The 16,520-nt window shown below is 40.3% G+C and overlaps 1 protein-coding gene across 1 annotated transcript in view; it reads left to right on the top strand.

The window, feature by feature from the left end:
• LOC126484265 (transmembrane protein 209) overlaps positions 1-16,520 on the top strand; it is a 153,355-nt gene that overhangs the window by 117,959 nt on the left and 18,876 nt on the right. The window contains exon 9 of the mRNA XM_050107687.1: positions 4,370-4,467. Within this exon, the coding sequence (XP_049963644.1) occupies positions 4,370-4,467 (98 nt within the window). The remainder of the gene's footprint in view (positions 1-4,369; positions 4,468-16,520) is intronic.

Raw genomic sequence — 16,520 nt, 5'->3', positions numbered from 1 at the left:
GTGCCTCTAGTGGCTTGCAGAGTATGGTTGTATCTATAGATGTATACAAGTGCCTCTGATGAATCAGTCTTTGAGGTAATATACACTTGCTTTACCTGTGGGAGCACCGTGGGTCCTCCCATTGGACTCCTGAGTCATCAAAGAAAGTGCCTGTGCGATCCTACTTGAAACTTCCAGTAGGAAGTATAGGCCATTGGTTGATTGTGGGGGTAAGGGGGAGGGGGCCATAATATCTTATCTATTAGTATGGAGGGGTACTCGGCCGTATTTCATAGTATACAGTTGTATAAGTACTTACTGAAAAGATTTCAGTTAGAGAATACCATGCTCAGAATCTTGGTTTTAATGTGAATAAGTATTTCTGGGAGGCTTTGAAACATCGACTTCGCATCATGAAATCTCCAATTAATGCAGTTCTCTGTGAATAATCGACTCAGCCTCAGTGAAATTGGAAACTGTTACCAAGTTGAAGTCTGCATCAGCATGTTAATACAAATTCCAACACTCAAAATGGATAGACAGTGAATTTAAAACTGCAGTATCAGGTGGATAACAGGATGTTTCTTCACATATTATGTAGAGCTAATAGGCTTGAGTTTCACTTCCATTTCAGACTACAATTCTACAAATGAAAAAGTCAACAATAATTATTCAGTTAATATTGCTGTGTAGACTTCTAATTACAGTGTCAACACATATTTCAAACAATAGTAAATTGGGATCTTATGACTCTGTAACAGGCACAAAATGAAAAAAACAAAAACTCTGCCACAAGTACACACTGAAACTGCATGGAAATTTTTCTTGGCAGTTGCAATTACAGCTCATGTCGTGTGCATTATTTAATTGTAATATAAGTCATCCCCCCATGAACCATGGACCTTGCCGCTGGTGGGGAGGCTTGCGTGCCTCAGCGATACAGATGACCGTACCGTAGGTGCAACCACAACGGAGGGGTATCTGTTGAGAGGCCAGACAAACATGTGGTTCCTGAAGAGGGGCAGCAGCCTTTTCAGTAGTTGCAGGGGCAACAGTCTGGATGATTGACTGATCTGGCCTTGTAACATTAACCAAAACGGCCTTGCTGTGCTGGTACTGCGAACGGCTGAAAGCAAGGGGAAACTACAGCCGTAATTTTTCCCGAGGACATGCAGCTCTACTGTATGATTAAATGATGATGGCGTCCTCTTGGGTAAAATATTCCGGAGGTAAAATAGTACCCCATTCGGATCTCCGGGCGGGGACTACTCAAGAGGACGTCGTTATCAGGAGAAAGAAAACTGGTGTTCTACGGATCGGAGCGTGGAATGTCAGATCACTTAATCGGGCAGGTAGGTTAGAAAATTTAAAAAAGGAGATGGATAGGTTAAAGTTAGATATGGTGGGAATTAATGTAGTTCGGTGGCAGGAGGAACAAGACTTTTGGTCAGGTGATTACAGGGTTATAAATACAAAATCAAATAGGGGTAATGCAGGAGTGGGTTTAATAATGAATAAAAAAATAGGAGTGCGGGTTAGCTACTACAAACAGCATAGTGAATGCATTATTGTGGCCAAGGTAGACACAAAGCCCATGCCTACTACAGTAGTACAAGTTTATATGCCAACTAGCTCTGCAGATGATGAAGAAATAGATGAAATGTATGACGAGATAAAAGAAATTATTCAGGTAGTGAAGGGAGACGAAAATTTAATAGTCATGGGTGACTGGAATTCGTCAGTAGGAAAAGGGAGAGAAGGAAACATAGTAGGTGAATATGGATTGGGGGGAAGAAATGAAAGAGGAAGCCGCCTTATAGAATTTTGCACAGAGCATAACTTAATCATAGCTAACACTTGGTTCAAGAATCATGAAAGGAGGCTGTATACATGGAAGAAGCCTGGAGATACTGACAGGTTTCAGATAGATTATATAATGGTAAGACAGAGATTTAGGAACCAGGTTTTAAATTGTAAGACATTTCCTGGGGCAGATGTGGATTCTGACCACAATCTATTGGTTATGAACTGCAGATTGAAAATGAAGAAACTGCAAAAAGGTGGGAATTTAAGGAGATGGGACCTGGATAAACTGAAAGAACCAGAGGTTGTAGAGAGTTTGAGGGAGAGCATAAGGGAACAATTGACAGGAATGGGGGAAAGAAATACAGTAGAAGAAGAATGGGTAGCTCTGAGGGATGAAGTGGTGAAGGCAGCAGACGATCAAGTAGGTAAAAAGACGAGGGCTAATAGAAATCCTTGGGTAACAGAAGAAATATTGAATTTAATTGATGAAAGGAGAAAATATAAAAATGCAGTAAATGAAGCAGGCAAAAAGGAATACAAACGTCTCAAAAATGAAATCGACAGGAAGTGCAAAATGGCTAAGCAGGGATGGCTAGAGGACAAATGTAAGGATATAGAGGCTTGTCTCACTAGGGGTAAGATAGATACTGCCTACAGGAAAATTAAAGAGACCTTTGGAGAGAAGAGAACCACTTGTATGATTATCGAGAGCTCAGATGGCAACCCAGTTCTAAGCAAAGAAGGGAAGGCAGAAAGGTGGAAGGAGTATATAGAGGGTTTATACAAGGGCGATGCACTTGAGGACAATATTATGGAAATGGAAGAGGATGTAGATGAAGACGAAATTGGAGATAAGATACTGCGTGAAGAGTTTGACAGAGCACTGAAAGACCTGAGTCAAAACAAGGCCCCGGGAGTAGACAACATTCCATTAGAACTACTGATGGCCTCGGGAGAGCCAGTCATGACAAAACTCTACCATCTGGTGAGTAAGATGTATGAGACAGGCGAAATACCCTCAGACTTCAAGAAGAACGTAATAATTCCAATCCCAAAGAAAGCAGATGTTGACAGATGTGAAAATTACCGAACTATCAGTTTAATAAGTCACAGCTGCAAAATACTAACGCGGATTCTTTACAGACGAATGGAAAAACTGGTAGAAGTCGACCTCGGGGAAGATCAGTTTGGATTCCGTAGAAATGTTGGAACACGTGAGGCAATACTGACCTTACGACTTATCTTGGAAGAAAGATTGAGAAAAGGCAAACCTACATTTCTAGCATTTGTAGACTTAGAGAAAGCTTTTGACAATGTTGACTGGAATACTCTCTTTCAAATTCTGAAGGTGGCAGGGGTAAAATACAGGGAGTGAAAGGCTATTTACAATTTGTACAGAAACCAGATGGCAATTATAAGAGTCGAGGGGCATGAAAGGGAAGCAGTGGTTGCGAAAGGAGTGAGACAGGGTTGTAGCCTCTCCCCGATGTTATTCAATCTGTATATTGAGCAAGCAGTAAAAGAAACAAAAGAAAAATTCGGAGTAGGTATTAAAATTCATGGAGAAGAAGTAAAAACTTTGAGGTTCGCCGATGACATTGTAATTCTGTCAGAGACAGCAAAGGACTTGGAAGAGCAGTTGAACGGAATGGATAGTGTCTTGAAAGGAGGATATAAGATGAACATCAACAAAAGCAAAACGAGGATAATGGAATGTAGTCAAATTAAGTCGGGTGATGCTGAGGGGATTAGATTAGGAAATGAAACACTTAAAGTAGTAAAGGAGTTTTGCTATTTAGGGAGTAAAATAACTGATGATGGTCGAAGTACAGAGGATATAAAATGTAGACTGGCAATGGCAAGGAAAGCGTTTCTCAAGAAGAGAAATTTGTTAACATCGAATATAGATTTAGGTGCCAGGAAGTCGTTTCTGAAAGTATTTGTATTGAGTGTACCCATGTATGGAAGTGAGACATGGACGATAACTAGTTTGGACAAGAAGAGAATAGAAGCTTTCGAAATGTGGTGCTACAGAAGAATGCTGAAGATAAGGTGGGTAGATCACGTAACTAATGAGGAGGTATTGAATAGGATTGGGGAGAAGAGAAGTTTGTGGCACAACTTGACTAGAAGAAGGGATCGGTTGGTAGGACATGTTCTGAGGCATCGAGGGATCACAAATTTAGCATTGGAGGGTAGCGTGGAGGGTAAAAATCGTAGAGGGAGACCAAGAGATGAATACACTAAGCAGATTCAGAAGGATGTGGGTTGCAGTAGGTACTGGGAGATGAAGAAGCTTGCACAGGATAGAGTAGCATGGAGAGCTGCATCAAACCAGTCTCAGGACTGAAGACCACCACAACAACAACAATATAAGTCATTTGTTTCTTTTAAAATTTTAGGTTCCACTATTTGTTAGAAGTGTTGTACATACATTCATATTAGCTTCATATCTCCTAGATGTTAAAGGGAATAGTGGCTGTAATGTAAGGTTTAAGCTGTAAGATATTAAATAACAATAATGATGATTTTTGTTGTTAGCTAAACCTTTGCACTTTATTTATTTTGTTATCTGTTTGTCCAGAACTTGCGAAAGGAGGAGCAATGAGTGAGTTTCGGTGGAACAGTGGAGGATCATTCCATGGCAAGGACTGGGAGGAACATTTGCCCACAGATTCAGCTGTGAGTTAACAGGTTTTGAAACATTAAACAAAATTGTGTTACTTTACTTTAGTAAAATAAGTGTGCAATATCTGGATCATCTAATTTGTCATTGTTGGGTATGGACAGGTAAGTGAATTCAACAACTGTGGAGAAACAATCACAATTAACACTTTGTGTAATTAAAGCAATGCTTCCTTTATTCAGTAGTACGGCACTCCTTCATTTTTCCCAGTCTGTCTCTCCTGTTGAAGGACCCTGTTTTAAAGTTCAGAAAGCCAGTATATGTCATTCCATTTGTGAGTATAGACTTAAAAGCGAAGATGGGCATTATTCAAATCAATTTCTAACTAGATAACTATTTGAATAAATAGATGATTCTAAAATTTTTATTCATGAATAAATTATTTGCATTTAAAGGGATTATTCATCCTTGTGAAAATAAATAAGTGTTATTTATTATTAGTCATTTAACTAACGAATAACATAGACTAGTGTTTGTTCCTGAGACACAGTGAGCTTCCTGCTTCATAGATACTTAATCAATTTTCATTATGGTCATATGACTTTGGGACACAGTGTACAGCTGCTAGACTACAAATTGTTCACGTATCACTTACTTCCCTCTGGCAATCATTCATAAATGTTGTTCCAAGTCCATGTTAAACTGCAAGTGCCCATATAATGAGCTGAAAAGTCAGTTTAGAGGTTGTAGGAGTCTACAGGATAATGCTTAGTAAAGCATTGTGGTGTTGGAACGAAAATTTTGGTTGTGTATAGCTTTATTTACTCTACAGTGTTAGAAATATGACACAGGCGAATGGTCTTTGCAGTTACTTCGGTGACACAGTCCAGTTCATCTGAGCCCTACTCTTGGCAGTACTTCCTCCCATCCCTCATCCTCCCAACATGTAGAAGCAATGCACATAACTAGGCGAAGATAAGAAAGCAGCCAAGAGATGCTAATTTGCAATGTCTTCTTCAGTTGTACCAGGGCTGCCAAACCTAAAGGATGTGGATCCATTCCATATACCGTATTTACTCGAATCTAAGCCGCACTTTTTTTCCGGTTTTTGTAATCCAAAAAACTGCCTGCAGCTTAGAATCGAGTGCAAAGTAAGCAGAAGTTCTGAAAAATGTTGGTAGGTGTCACCACAAACAACTTCTGCCATCAAATATATGTTGCGCAATACAGGTATGCTTTGCAGGCACAAAGATAAATGCTGGCGCCAAAACCTCTGTGTCAGTAAATAAATTAAAAGGTAGAAGAATGTAAACATTATGCCATGTATTCTTTCGTGTTTGCTGCTACTTCATTTAAATCCTGTCTGCCTAATAAACTATGAAACTAGAACAGCAAACGCAGAAGAATATACATATCATGTCATATTTATATTCATATTATTCTTATGCTGAATAGTGATACAGTCAGAAACTAAGCACGGCATTTTCATTATGGTCATATGACTTTGGGACACAGTGTACAGCTGCTAGACTACAAATTGTTCACGTATCACTTACTTCCCTCTGGCAATCATTCATAAATGTTGTTCCAAGTCCATGTTAAACTGCAAGTGCCCATATAATGAGCTGAAAAGTCAGTTTAGAGGTTGTAGGAGTCTACAGGATAATGCTTAGTAAAGCATTGTGGTGTTGGAACGAAAATTTTGGTTGTGTATAGCTTTATTTACTCTACAGTGTTAGAAATATGACACAGGCGAATGGTCTTTGCAGTTACTTCGGTGACACAGTCCAGTTCATCTGAGCCCTACTCTTGGCAGTACTTCCTCCCATCCCTCATCCTCCCAACATGTAGAAGCAATGCACATAACTAGGCGAAGATAAGAAAGCAGCCAAGAGATGCTAATTTGCAATGTCTTCTTCAGTTGTACCAGGGCTGCCAAACCTAAAGGATGTGGATCCATTCCATATACCGTATTTACTCGAATCTAAGCCGCACTTTTTTTCCGGTTTTTGTAATCCAAAAAACTGCCTGCAGCTTAGAATCGAGTGCAAAGTAAGCAGAAGTTCTGAAAAATGTTGGTAGGTGTCACCACAAACAACTTCTGCCATCAAATATATGTTGCGCAATACAGGTATGCTTTGCAGGCACAAAGATAAATGCTGGCGCCAAAACCTCTGTGTCAGTAAATAAATTAAAAGGTAGAAGAATGTAAACATTATGCCATGTATTCTTTCGTGTTTGCTGCTACTTCATTTAAATCCTGTCTGCCTAATAAACTATGAAACTAGAACAGCAAACGCAGAAGAATATACATATCATGTCATATTTATATTCATATTATTCTTATGCTGAATAGTGATACAGTCAGAAACTAAGCACGGCAACTGACTAGATTTTTAAATCTAAGATGACCCTAATTTCTGTGCAGAATGTAATGTACTAAAGAGTCGTCTGCAAAGATTTTCAAACGGAGAAAAATTTTCCTTAACTCTGGTTCAGAGCATCATCTATCAGCAGTCTATTATTTGGTTCTTGTTGATCATTATCAAAGAAAGCAGCAGTTTAAGTAACAAGAAATAGCAGACTGTCGCCATTGTTTCGCTTATGAGACAATTCCTCTATTTTTTTTCTTTTTTTAATTGTAAGCCGCGGTAGCGCGCACAAAAGCAAGCCTTGCCGCGAGCGGCGATAGGTCGTAAACACGCATTATCAGAATGTAACAAACAATTCATGACAGTACAATAATGCATTTTCAGCTTAGAGCGACATAAACACCTGTAACAAAGAGATTGGCACTTATCAGATCAAAGCAAAATAAGCAATCGATTCAAATCAGACGAAGCAGGCGAAAAAGGAAGGGTACCCGTATAAACACGGACGGAATGCCTGACACATAGCAATGGCTACCTGGTAAAGCTTAACTGTTAAGCTTACGGCTCGAACCAAACTACTGTAGCTGTATCTTCATCCATTCGACCTCAATTGTGTTTCACGTTACAATGGACCAACTGTTTTTCAATTTGGAGGGGCGGTCTAAAACTTTTCTCTCACCTTGAATTTCGAGTCTCAAATTTCAGGAGCAGCTTAGATTCGGGAAAATTTTTTTTCCTTGATTTCGAGTCTCTTTTTTCGGATGCGGCTTAGATTCGAGTGCGGCTTAGGTTCGAGTAAATACGGTAACTACGCAAGTCTCTTGTGTCTGTAGTGCTACAAAAGGAGTGAACAAATTAATGACTCAATGACTGGTAGTAGTCTACATAAACAGACTTTGTCTAATATCTCTTAAAACAGAGACGTCAAGCAGCTTAGATGAAAACTATTTGCCATTGTCACTGACACTATTCGATAGTAAGTGTTCATACTTCAAACTGAAATTGAGCAGAAAATATATTATTTCTCTCTCTCTCTCTCTCTCTCTCTCTCTCTCTCTCTCTCTGTGTGTGTGTGTGTGTGTGTGTGTGTGTGTGTGTGTGTGTGTGTGTGTGTTTGTGTGTGTGTGTGTGGGTAGGTGTGGGGGGGGGGGGGGGGGCATGTGCTTGTTTGTCCCCCCCCTACCGCCGCCACCCACATACACAAACTACATTTGGGCACTTCAAGTGGTGCTCATCATATCCTTCAGAACATTGATGAAAATGGAGAATCCATAACTTGAGCCAAAGTACGTCGCAAAACTATAAAAGAATTTAACACTTTGAGGAATGATGCTTGACACTCAAAGCAATGTGAAACAATTGAAACTGTTTTAGGACCGACTGTAAGCAGGCTTGGCATTAAAAGATGGAATAGTTTGTATGACAATGCAATGAAACAAATTTATTCGATCTGAGGTAAGTCAATACAGTTACATAGAGCTAAGTGTATACAATTATGGGCTTTTTGTTCCATGCATGATGGCTCGATGAAAAAGAATGCAAAAACTGGGTGGCAGGCCTCTCAACCTTTTCCTGCCTAAACTATGGAAAACTGTACCAATGGATTTAATTTACATGGAGAATATTACTTAAGAGCTAAAAACAAAGTAATGCATTAGCAATACCAATTTACAGTAACTAAAACAATATGAAACTAGATTATAAATATTAAAACACTCACAGTAACATCCTTTCACATCAGCAGAGCCAAGTTTGTTGTTTTCTCTCTCCTTTGTAGGTAGAAATGTTGAACTATCGTGGCCGAAAAGTTTCCAATGCTGAAACAGAGGTACAGTCATCCCAAAAGGACACTAATGTATGAATTCAACTCCTTGCGGTTTCTGCAGTTTCATGATCCTAGAAAGTGGACAGGACTTCAAACTCCTGTTGGGCAGAAAAGAATTAAATAGTACGGTGCACTGACAATTTCCTACTGTGAAAGTGTCGAAAGACGATTCGAAGACTTTTCTTGACTTTCTATAGCAAAGGGAAAATGTGCATCTATTACAGCACTGTCTTACCCATGATGTAAAAATAAATGCATTGCTGTGCATGATCGAGTGAGGCTTATAACAGACCTCAGTCTTATAGCAGTCAAAGAAATGTTGCAGAAATTGGGTGACATCTCTGATAATGAGGTTGCAAAAAAGAAAATTAATTTTTTGCTGTTGAACCAGATAAGAGAGCTAAAACAAAGTTACTCATCAAAAGCTGTAGCAGAATTGACAATTTCTCAATTTTTTGCTGGAGAAGAGTTTTAGTTGAATGTCTCACATCATTGCCCTGAAATTTCGGAAGAAACAACATGGTGCTATCTTTCTCAGCATCTGTGAAACGTGTTCTTTCATGTGTTAACAACAATAAATATTCCAAATTTTGTTAACTACAACTATCATTGTTGTTATTTGATCTGAACTTCCCAATGTTTGAATGCCTATGAACTGCGTGATGAAATGTTTGAAAAAATAATTGTTCTGAAAAGTGACAAATATGACAAAAGATTGGAGCAATAGATACTTCTGGATTAGAAAATTTGTTTCCCATGTACACTTTTATTCAACGATAAAACATAATTTAGAGACAAACCCTGTTTCACTTAACATTTCACCCTACTTCCTTACATAAGTGACTCAAGATCATAATCTCATGGGAGAAAATGTATTAGATTTTTGTATCACATTATCTAGTTATTGACATGCATCATACGGTTATATATTTGTGAGAAAGTTTGAGGCTAGTCAGTGACACAGTAAGAGAACATGTCATTGACAGTTTAATAAAATACTGACTGGGGTGAAGTTCATAATGAGCTTATACATACTGTTGTGCCTACTCAGTTCGTTAGACAAAGAAACTAACAACTCTTATTAATGAGTTTTATTAGAACAAGAAAATTACAATACTTAACTTTCCTAGATGTGTCTCGCAAGCAAAGGGCAACATACAAAATAATCAGTCTTCTTCAGAATAGGCAAATACAAGACTGTGCTACATAGAGCTAGCTAACAAAGTTGCTAATGTTGGCACTGCTGTCGAAGAGCCTAACATTGAAGCTGCTATCCAAGTGGGCTGCTACCAGTCGGGCACGGCACTTACGTCCTCTTCACCTAGGGGCCTCTACTGTTGCGTTGTCGTGTGCTGGAAGGGAGGTCGGTCAGCGTGTGATTGGCTGACCCCTTCTCACAGTCTTCTCTGCTTTCTTGTTCCCGGCTGGCGTGTCAGCGCTTGACTTTACACTGTAACATTCCACTCCCCCCCCTCCCAAGCAACAGACCATCGTCAAACAAATACAGAGCATGGCAATGGGAGGGGTGGCAGGAGCTTGGACCCTCTGATGGACTGTAATCTGTGGCTGCAGGGGACGTCAGACTTCGGCTCCTATCCCACTATCCGGCCTTTGCTCTGGTGGAAACGTCCCCAGGAAAACACCCTGAAGGAAACACGTCCATCTCCTGAGGCCTTTTACAAGATGTAGGAAGTGTCTGCAGCTGTGGCGTTGGGGGGGGGGGGGGGGGGGCAGCTGCATCAGTAAGACAAGAGGAGGCGGCAAAGGCTCCATCTGCATGGGGTCGTCCTGCAATGTCGTGATGACACCCTCTGGCAGCTGCTGTGGCCGCGCTGTCCTCGGGATCCGTGAGGCTGGGGGAAGAGATATAGAAAGAGCACCGTGCACGTGACAGTGGCAAATTTGATTGTGATGTCAGCACTGCAGTCTGTCTGGTCCTAAAATGAGATAACTGCATGCACACCAAGTCGAAAAAGGATCTCGCCATGCTTGTGCCATCTGCTGCTGCTAAAAACCCTGAAAAACACAATATCATGTGATGCAAAGTGACACTTGTGGCCTTCCTTTGGTATCGGATGCTGAAGAGGGTGGAGTAGTGTCCATTGGCGGCGGCCGTGAAGCACTTACACCAGTGATGGTCCATCTCGTGGATGAGAACAGTAGAAGGTGAGAAATAATTGCATAAAGAACTCTGTAGTGCACCAATACTTCGCATGTTGGCATAGCCTCGCTATACAGCAAGGTGTGGTTCTTGTTCAAAATGACAGTCGTGAATGTGTTCACTCCCAAAGCTTTGCAAAAATAAGTGTTGCAGTTACTTCATTGAGGACACTTTTTAATTGTTCGTACGAAACAGTTAGCGTGTTAATACTGTACTTGGCAGGGTATGGACCCCCAAATAGAACAGATGACATCACAGTAGTCCCAGGTGAGTGCAATGTAAAGTTTGGCCATCTGCTGCTTGAAGGATCTGACAAAATTTTTCGCTTTGCCGTTTGACTGTGAATGGAACGGTGCACTAGTTAGATGCTATATGCCATTGCGTTCACAGAATGTTTCAGATTCATTTGATTTGAACTGAGGGCCATTGTCGGACACTATGACTTCAGGCAAACCTTAGGGTCACGAAACAAAGGACAATGCCTGAAATGTGCTACATGATGCTGTCGAGTTCATTGGCACAGCAAAAGGAAACTTGCTGTAAGAGTCCACCACAATCAACCTGCGAGTATTCCAAAAAGGCCCAGCAAAGTCTGTGTGCACACATTGCCATGGTGATTGCGACTTAGGCCAAGCAGAGAATTTTGTGGTGGAGCAGGCTGATTTTCCACACATGCGTGACACTGTGATGTTATCTTTTCTATTTGGGTGTCCTTACCCTGCCAAGTACAGTATCAACACGCTAACTGTTACATATGAACAATCCCCAAGTGTTCTTGGTTAAGTAACTGCAACAATTCTTTCTGCAAAGCTTTGGGGGTCAACACACGTGACTGTCCACTATCATTTCGAACAAGAATCACACCTTTCTGTATAGGGAGGCTGTGCCAACGTGCAAAGTATCAGTGCCCTACAGCCTTCTTTATGCTATGCAATGAGTGAGGCCAAGATGTGTGAATGTATTTAAGCAAAATGTTCAAATCTGAATCAGCTTCATGGTCTGTGCTATTTCCTATAGTTTACAGGAAAGGATTGAAACAATTCAGAATCGTGAGCATCAATGTGACAACAAGATGCAGCAGAAGCGTCAGAGTATGTATCAGGGCCAATTAGAAGACGTGAAAGTATGTCAGCATTACCATGTTGAGTTGTCGGATGATAGACCTGATACACAATCTCGTACTGGTATTGAGACAACAACAAAGCCCATCTTAGCAATTTTTGGACAATTCGTACAGGAACCGGCTTCATCAAATGAAACAAGGACTGCAATGACTTGTGATCTATTACTGAGTAGAATTTTCTGCCATACAAATAGTTGTGGAATTTGCTGGCACCATAAAAAGTAGCCAGTGCCTCTTTCTCTAGTTATGAATAGTTGTGGAGAACACCTTTGATGTGAAATCAATAGGCCTTTCTTTATCATCAAAACTGTGCAAAAGCACTTCATCGATTCTGTAAGAGGAAGCATCAACTTGCAACACAAATGGTTTGTCAGGATCAAAATGAACCAAGAGCATCAATCACTGAGCAATGCATCTTTAAGTGTTTGAAAAGCTTTTTGGCACTCATATGTCCAAATAAAGGGGACGGTCTTGCGATGCAATGGAGCTGCGATTTGTGCAGCATTAGGCATGAACCGAATATAATAGTTAATTTTCCCGAAGACTGACTGCGATTCTGTGACATTGCGAGGAACTGTCAGGTCACACATGGCTAACAAATGTGACTGAAGAGGATGTACACCTTGACTATTTATGATATGACCAAGATACTGCAACTCAGGTTTTAAAAAAAATCACACTTATCCAGTCTACACTTTAGTCCTGCATCAGGTAATACACGAAAGCATGTAAATTTGCAAGGTGTTCTTCAGGTGTATGCCTGCTACGACAATACGTGCAAATAGTTTGAACAGTTTGGTACATGAGTAGTCAGCTGTTCCAAATACCAGTGGAAAATGGCGGGTACGGAAGCACTGCCAAAAGGCAAACGCAAATACTTAAACAAGCCAAATGAGTGTTCCCAACACACATGGTTTGAGATTCTTCATCTAGTGTATTTGAAGATATGTGTTGCGCAAATCAATGTTTGAAAAATAGCGACCAGTGCCTAATCTGTCCACGAGATCCTCTGGGCATGGCAATGGATAAGTATCAATGACAGTTTGTGGGTTGTCTGTAGACTTTAACTCAACACAGAGGTGAATGCGACCTGAATGTTTGATGTGAAAAAAAACCAGTGAACTTGCCCAGTGACTGTTTGTATGGGTGCAATAGCTCCGCTATCTTGCAATTCTGTAAGTTCAGCAGCCACTTTGTCCTTTAATGCAATGGGAACAGTTCTGGCCTGGCAAGATTTCAGCTGAGCATAGTCTTTCAAAGTAATATGTGCAAAAAAATTGTTAGCCTTGCCTAAACCTTCAGGAAAGAGTTCAGGGAATTCTTTCAGCAAGCTAGCTATACTGTCTTTGGCACTGAATGCAGTCACTGACAACACATTGTCCTGAATTTGAAAGCCAAACGAATCAAATGAACCAAGGCCAAATATGTTCTCACAATCGCACGATTGTAGCACAGTAAAAGTCACAGTTCATGTATGCGAGCGATACACGGCAGGCAAAGTATATTTTCTGAGAATGGGAATGTCTTGTCCATTATAAGCCATCAGGTGCATGCTAGATTTAGACAGGCATGGGGAGCCTGACAGTTCATATGTGTTATGATTCATCAATGTAACAGAGCCACCATTGTCCAACACAAATTTCACACATTTTCAAGTAAGATGAACAAAAAGTTGGTTGGACTGGTGTAGCATTGAAGAAGCTGTTTGCTTGGGATTGTGTGTGACCTTTCTTGCCACAGGCGTAACAATGTGCTTGTCTGGATGGGCAGTCGTGGCGTTTGTCCCCTGACTAGCACTGAGGGCATGACTTAATTCTGTCCGCCTGTTTAGAGAACTGTTCACATGCTGGGCACGTGCGTGCTGTTGCTGCCTACTGGATTGATTGTAAACAAGGGTGACTCAACCCGACAAATTGGTGGCTTCTCAAATTTATCAGTTGCTACGGCACTTGAATCATACTGATCTAGAATTTGCACTACGTGATGAAATGATTAATCTGACTATTTCAAAATCTGTTCTCTAAGTTTGACATCAGTTACACTGTACACAATCTCATCACGCAAATAACATCAGAATATAAAGCACCACACGCACATTTTAATTTGCATTTCCTCATCATACCCTGCAAATCTGTTACCCACTCACGATAAATTTGTTTTGACCTTTTCTTGCAACAAAAGAATTGGTACCTAGCTGCCACCACATTCACTTGTTGGTCATAATAGTTAGAGAACCTAATGATACAAAAGTTCACTCAGAGTGGTGTTGGGGAAAAATTTCTGAATGAGGTGAAAGACTGCACTTCCTACCGTTGACAAAAAGTAATGTAGTTTCACAGCACCTGATACTTTGTTAGCAATGATGTGGGCTTCTCACTGCTGCAGCCAATCGTACCATTCCTCTTCGTTTTCATTATACTGGCGAAAAGGTGATACGGCATTGGGCTACAATTGTTGCACGTTGCACAGCGTTCGGAGCTTGGTTTGCGAGTAACTGCTGTACCATATTGAGAAGGATTGCAATCTGTAGCATCTGCAACTGAAAAATCTGTTAGCTGCATTGCGTTTATCGCTTGCAGCCGAAGTGCCTGAGCAGGGGGAGGAGAGGCGGGTTGCTCATTTGAAACAGGAAAATGCAAGCAATAAAAAATATGCATACAAACAAACAGAAAATTTCTGCAACAGCCACCTGAAAACACTGAATAGAAAAAACACACGGAGAGACACTGTTAAAACTTGTAAACACACCCCTGCAAAGAAAAGACAAGGTAGAGTTAAGGTACCATCAAAACACAAAAGCCCACAACGAAAGAATATCTGTGGCAGCTGGTTGCTCTGTTAACAGGTTGGTGCTATGGGATTCGTTCACCTCGTTGCCAATCTTTTTGTGTCTAGGGATCTTGCCTACTTGGTTCGCTAGACAAACAACCAACCAACTCATGTTAATGAGTTTTATTACATCAAGAAATGAAGGGCAACATACAAAATAATCAATGTTCTTCAGAATAAGCCTGTGCCACGTAGAGCTAGCTAATGAAGTCGCAAACATTGATGCTGCAGTCGAAGGGCCTAACAAGATTCAGTGTACCCCTAGGTGAAGAGGACATAAGCGCCACACCTGACTGTGGCAGCCCACTTGGATAGCAGCTTCATGCTGGAAGGGACATTGGTCAGCGTGCGATTGGCTGACCACTTCTCACAGCCTTCTCTGCTTTGTCATTCCCAACTGGTGTGTTGGCACTTGACTTTATGCCAAAACACATACATACTCTAAATTATCAAATCGTGTTTGTTGGATTGAACATGACGTACTTCGAGCAACTTTCATCTTCATATCAGTTTTTATTTTTCTAAGAAATCTCAATTGTGTCCTTTCATTCATATGGTCTCCTTCGTTGTGTCTCTAAATATCATCACTGATCATCTTGTGGTGAGTGTACCTACAGCTTATCTTACGCATGGTAATGGAAGTAAAAACCACTACAAAAATACAGGTTTGATTGCTCAACTTGAGAATAATTGGGAAAAAAAAACACACACACACAAATGACTAGAGACCTGAAAATTTAGATCTATTTTTGGCAAAATTCACACCTCCCTCTTCATTATTGCTTTCACAAAAATTTCAACAGGTCCCCTTTGCCCGTCCCCTGCCCTTAAATGATCTTTTCTTGTTTTGAACAGTTGTGTTAAAACTTGATCAATTTCCCTCCATTCCATTCTGAATTCAACTTCATCTTTCTGCCTCTATGTCAATGTTTCATACCCATAGGTCAGAATGGAAATAAAATATATGTAGTCTATGTCTCATTTGTTCTTAAGTGTTGCCTCCTTCTTCCAGATAGAAACTGCTTCTTCTGTTATATATCCTTCTTCTGCCGTAAGGTGGCACATCATTCCTAGACAGTGTGTAAGGTTCTGATCTTTTCTTGTGGTCATTTCCACTACTATTTTTAGCATCACTGTTGATGACCTTGTATAAGGTCTCAGTCATTTTCATATTACCGCTTATTCCATTCTGTCATAGCACAACCTAAACTTATCCTAATCACAGAATTGAAAGCAATATAGTGAGTCTTGCATGTTGTTGATACCTCTCCATGAGCAGACGAAGTCCAAAGATTAGATTGGTTGCAATCCAGCCTTCTTGAATCCATACTGCTCCTCTGACAGCATTGTACTTAACCACAAATGCCTTAAGTCAGTAACTAACATGGTATTTATTTATCAGTTTCTGATGCACACCGATTTTATTCGGTCATTATTTACATATAGTGGGTCTCCTTTCAGCAATTATACCACTTTCAAGTGATCCTGAAATATTAATTATGGTACAATTTTTTGTGTAATGTGATAAAAGTATGACTTACCTCTATCTTGGTAATTATTTGCTTTATGTTTTGGACATCACAATATAGTGCCCTGAAGTGTTTTGCTGAGAGTTTTTCTCTGTTTTTATGCTGTTGAAGTTCATTAGAACTTTATGTATGGTGCTCACTTTTTATGTGCACCTACTTTCATTTCATAGGAAATGTAATTTCACTCAAGGTCCACTCCACTGATGCAAATATGTTTACAATGAGTTTACATTACAGAGATCATGTTACCATATGTTTTCGTATATTGTG

The sequence above is a fragment of the Schistocerca serialis genome, chromosome 6, assembly GCF_023864345.2.
Source record: "Schistocerca serialis cubense isolate TAMUIC-IGC-003099 chromosome 6, iqSchSeri2.2, whole genome shotgun sequence".
NCBI lineage: Eukaryota > Metazoa > Arthropoda > Insecta > Orthoptera > Acrididae > Schistocerca > Schistocerca serialis.
This window is presented reverse-complemented; position numbering and strand designations above follow the sequence as displayed.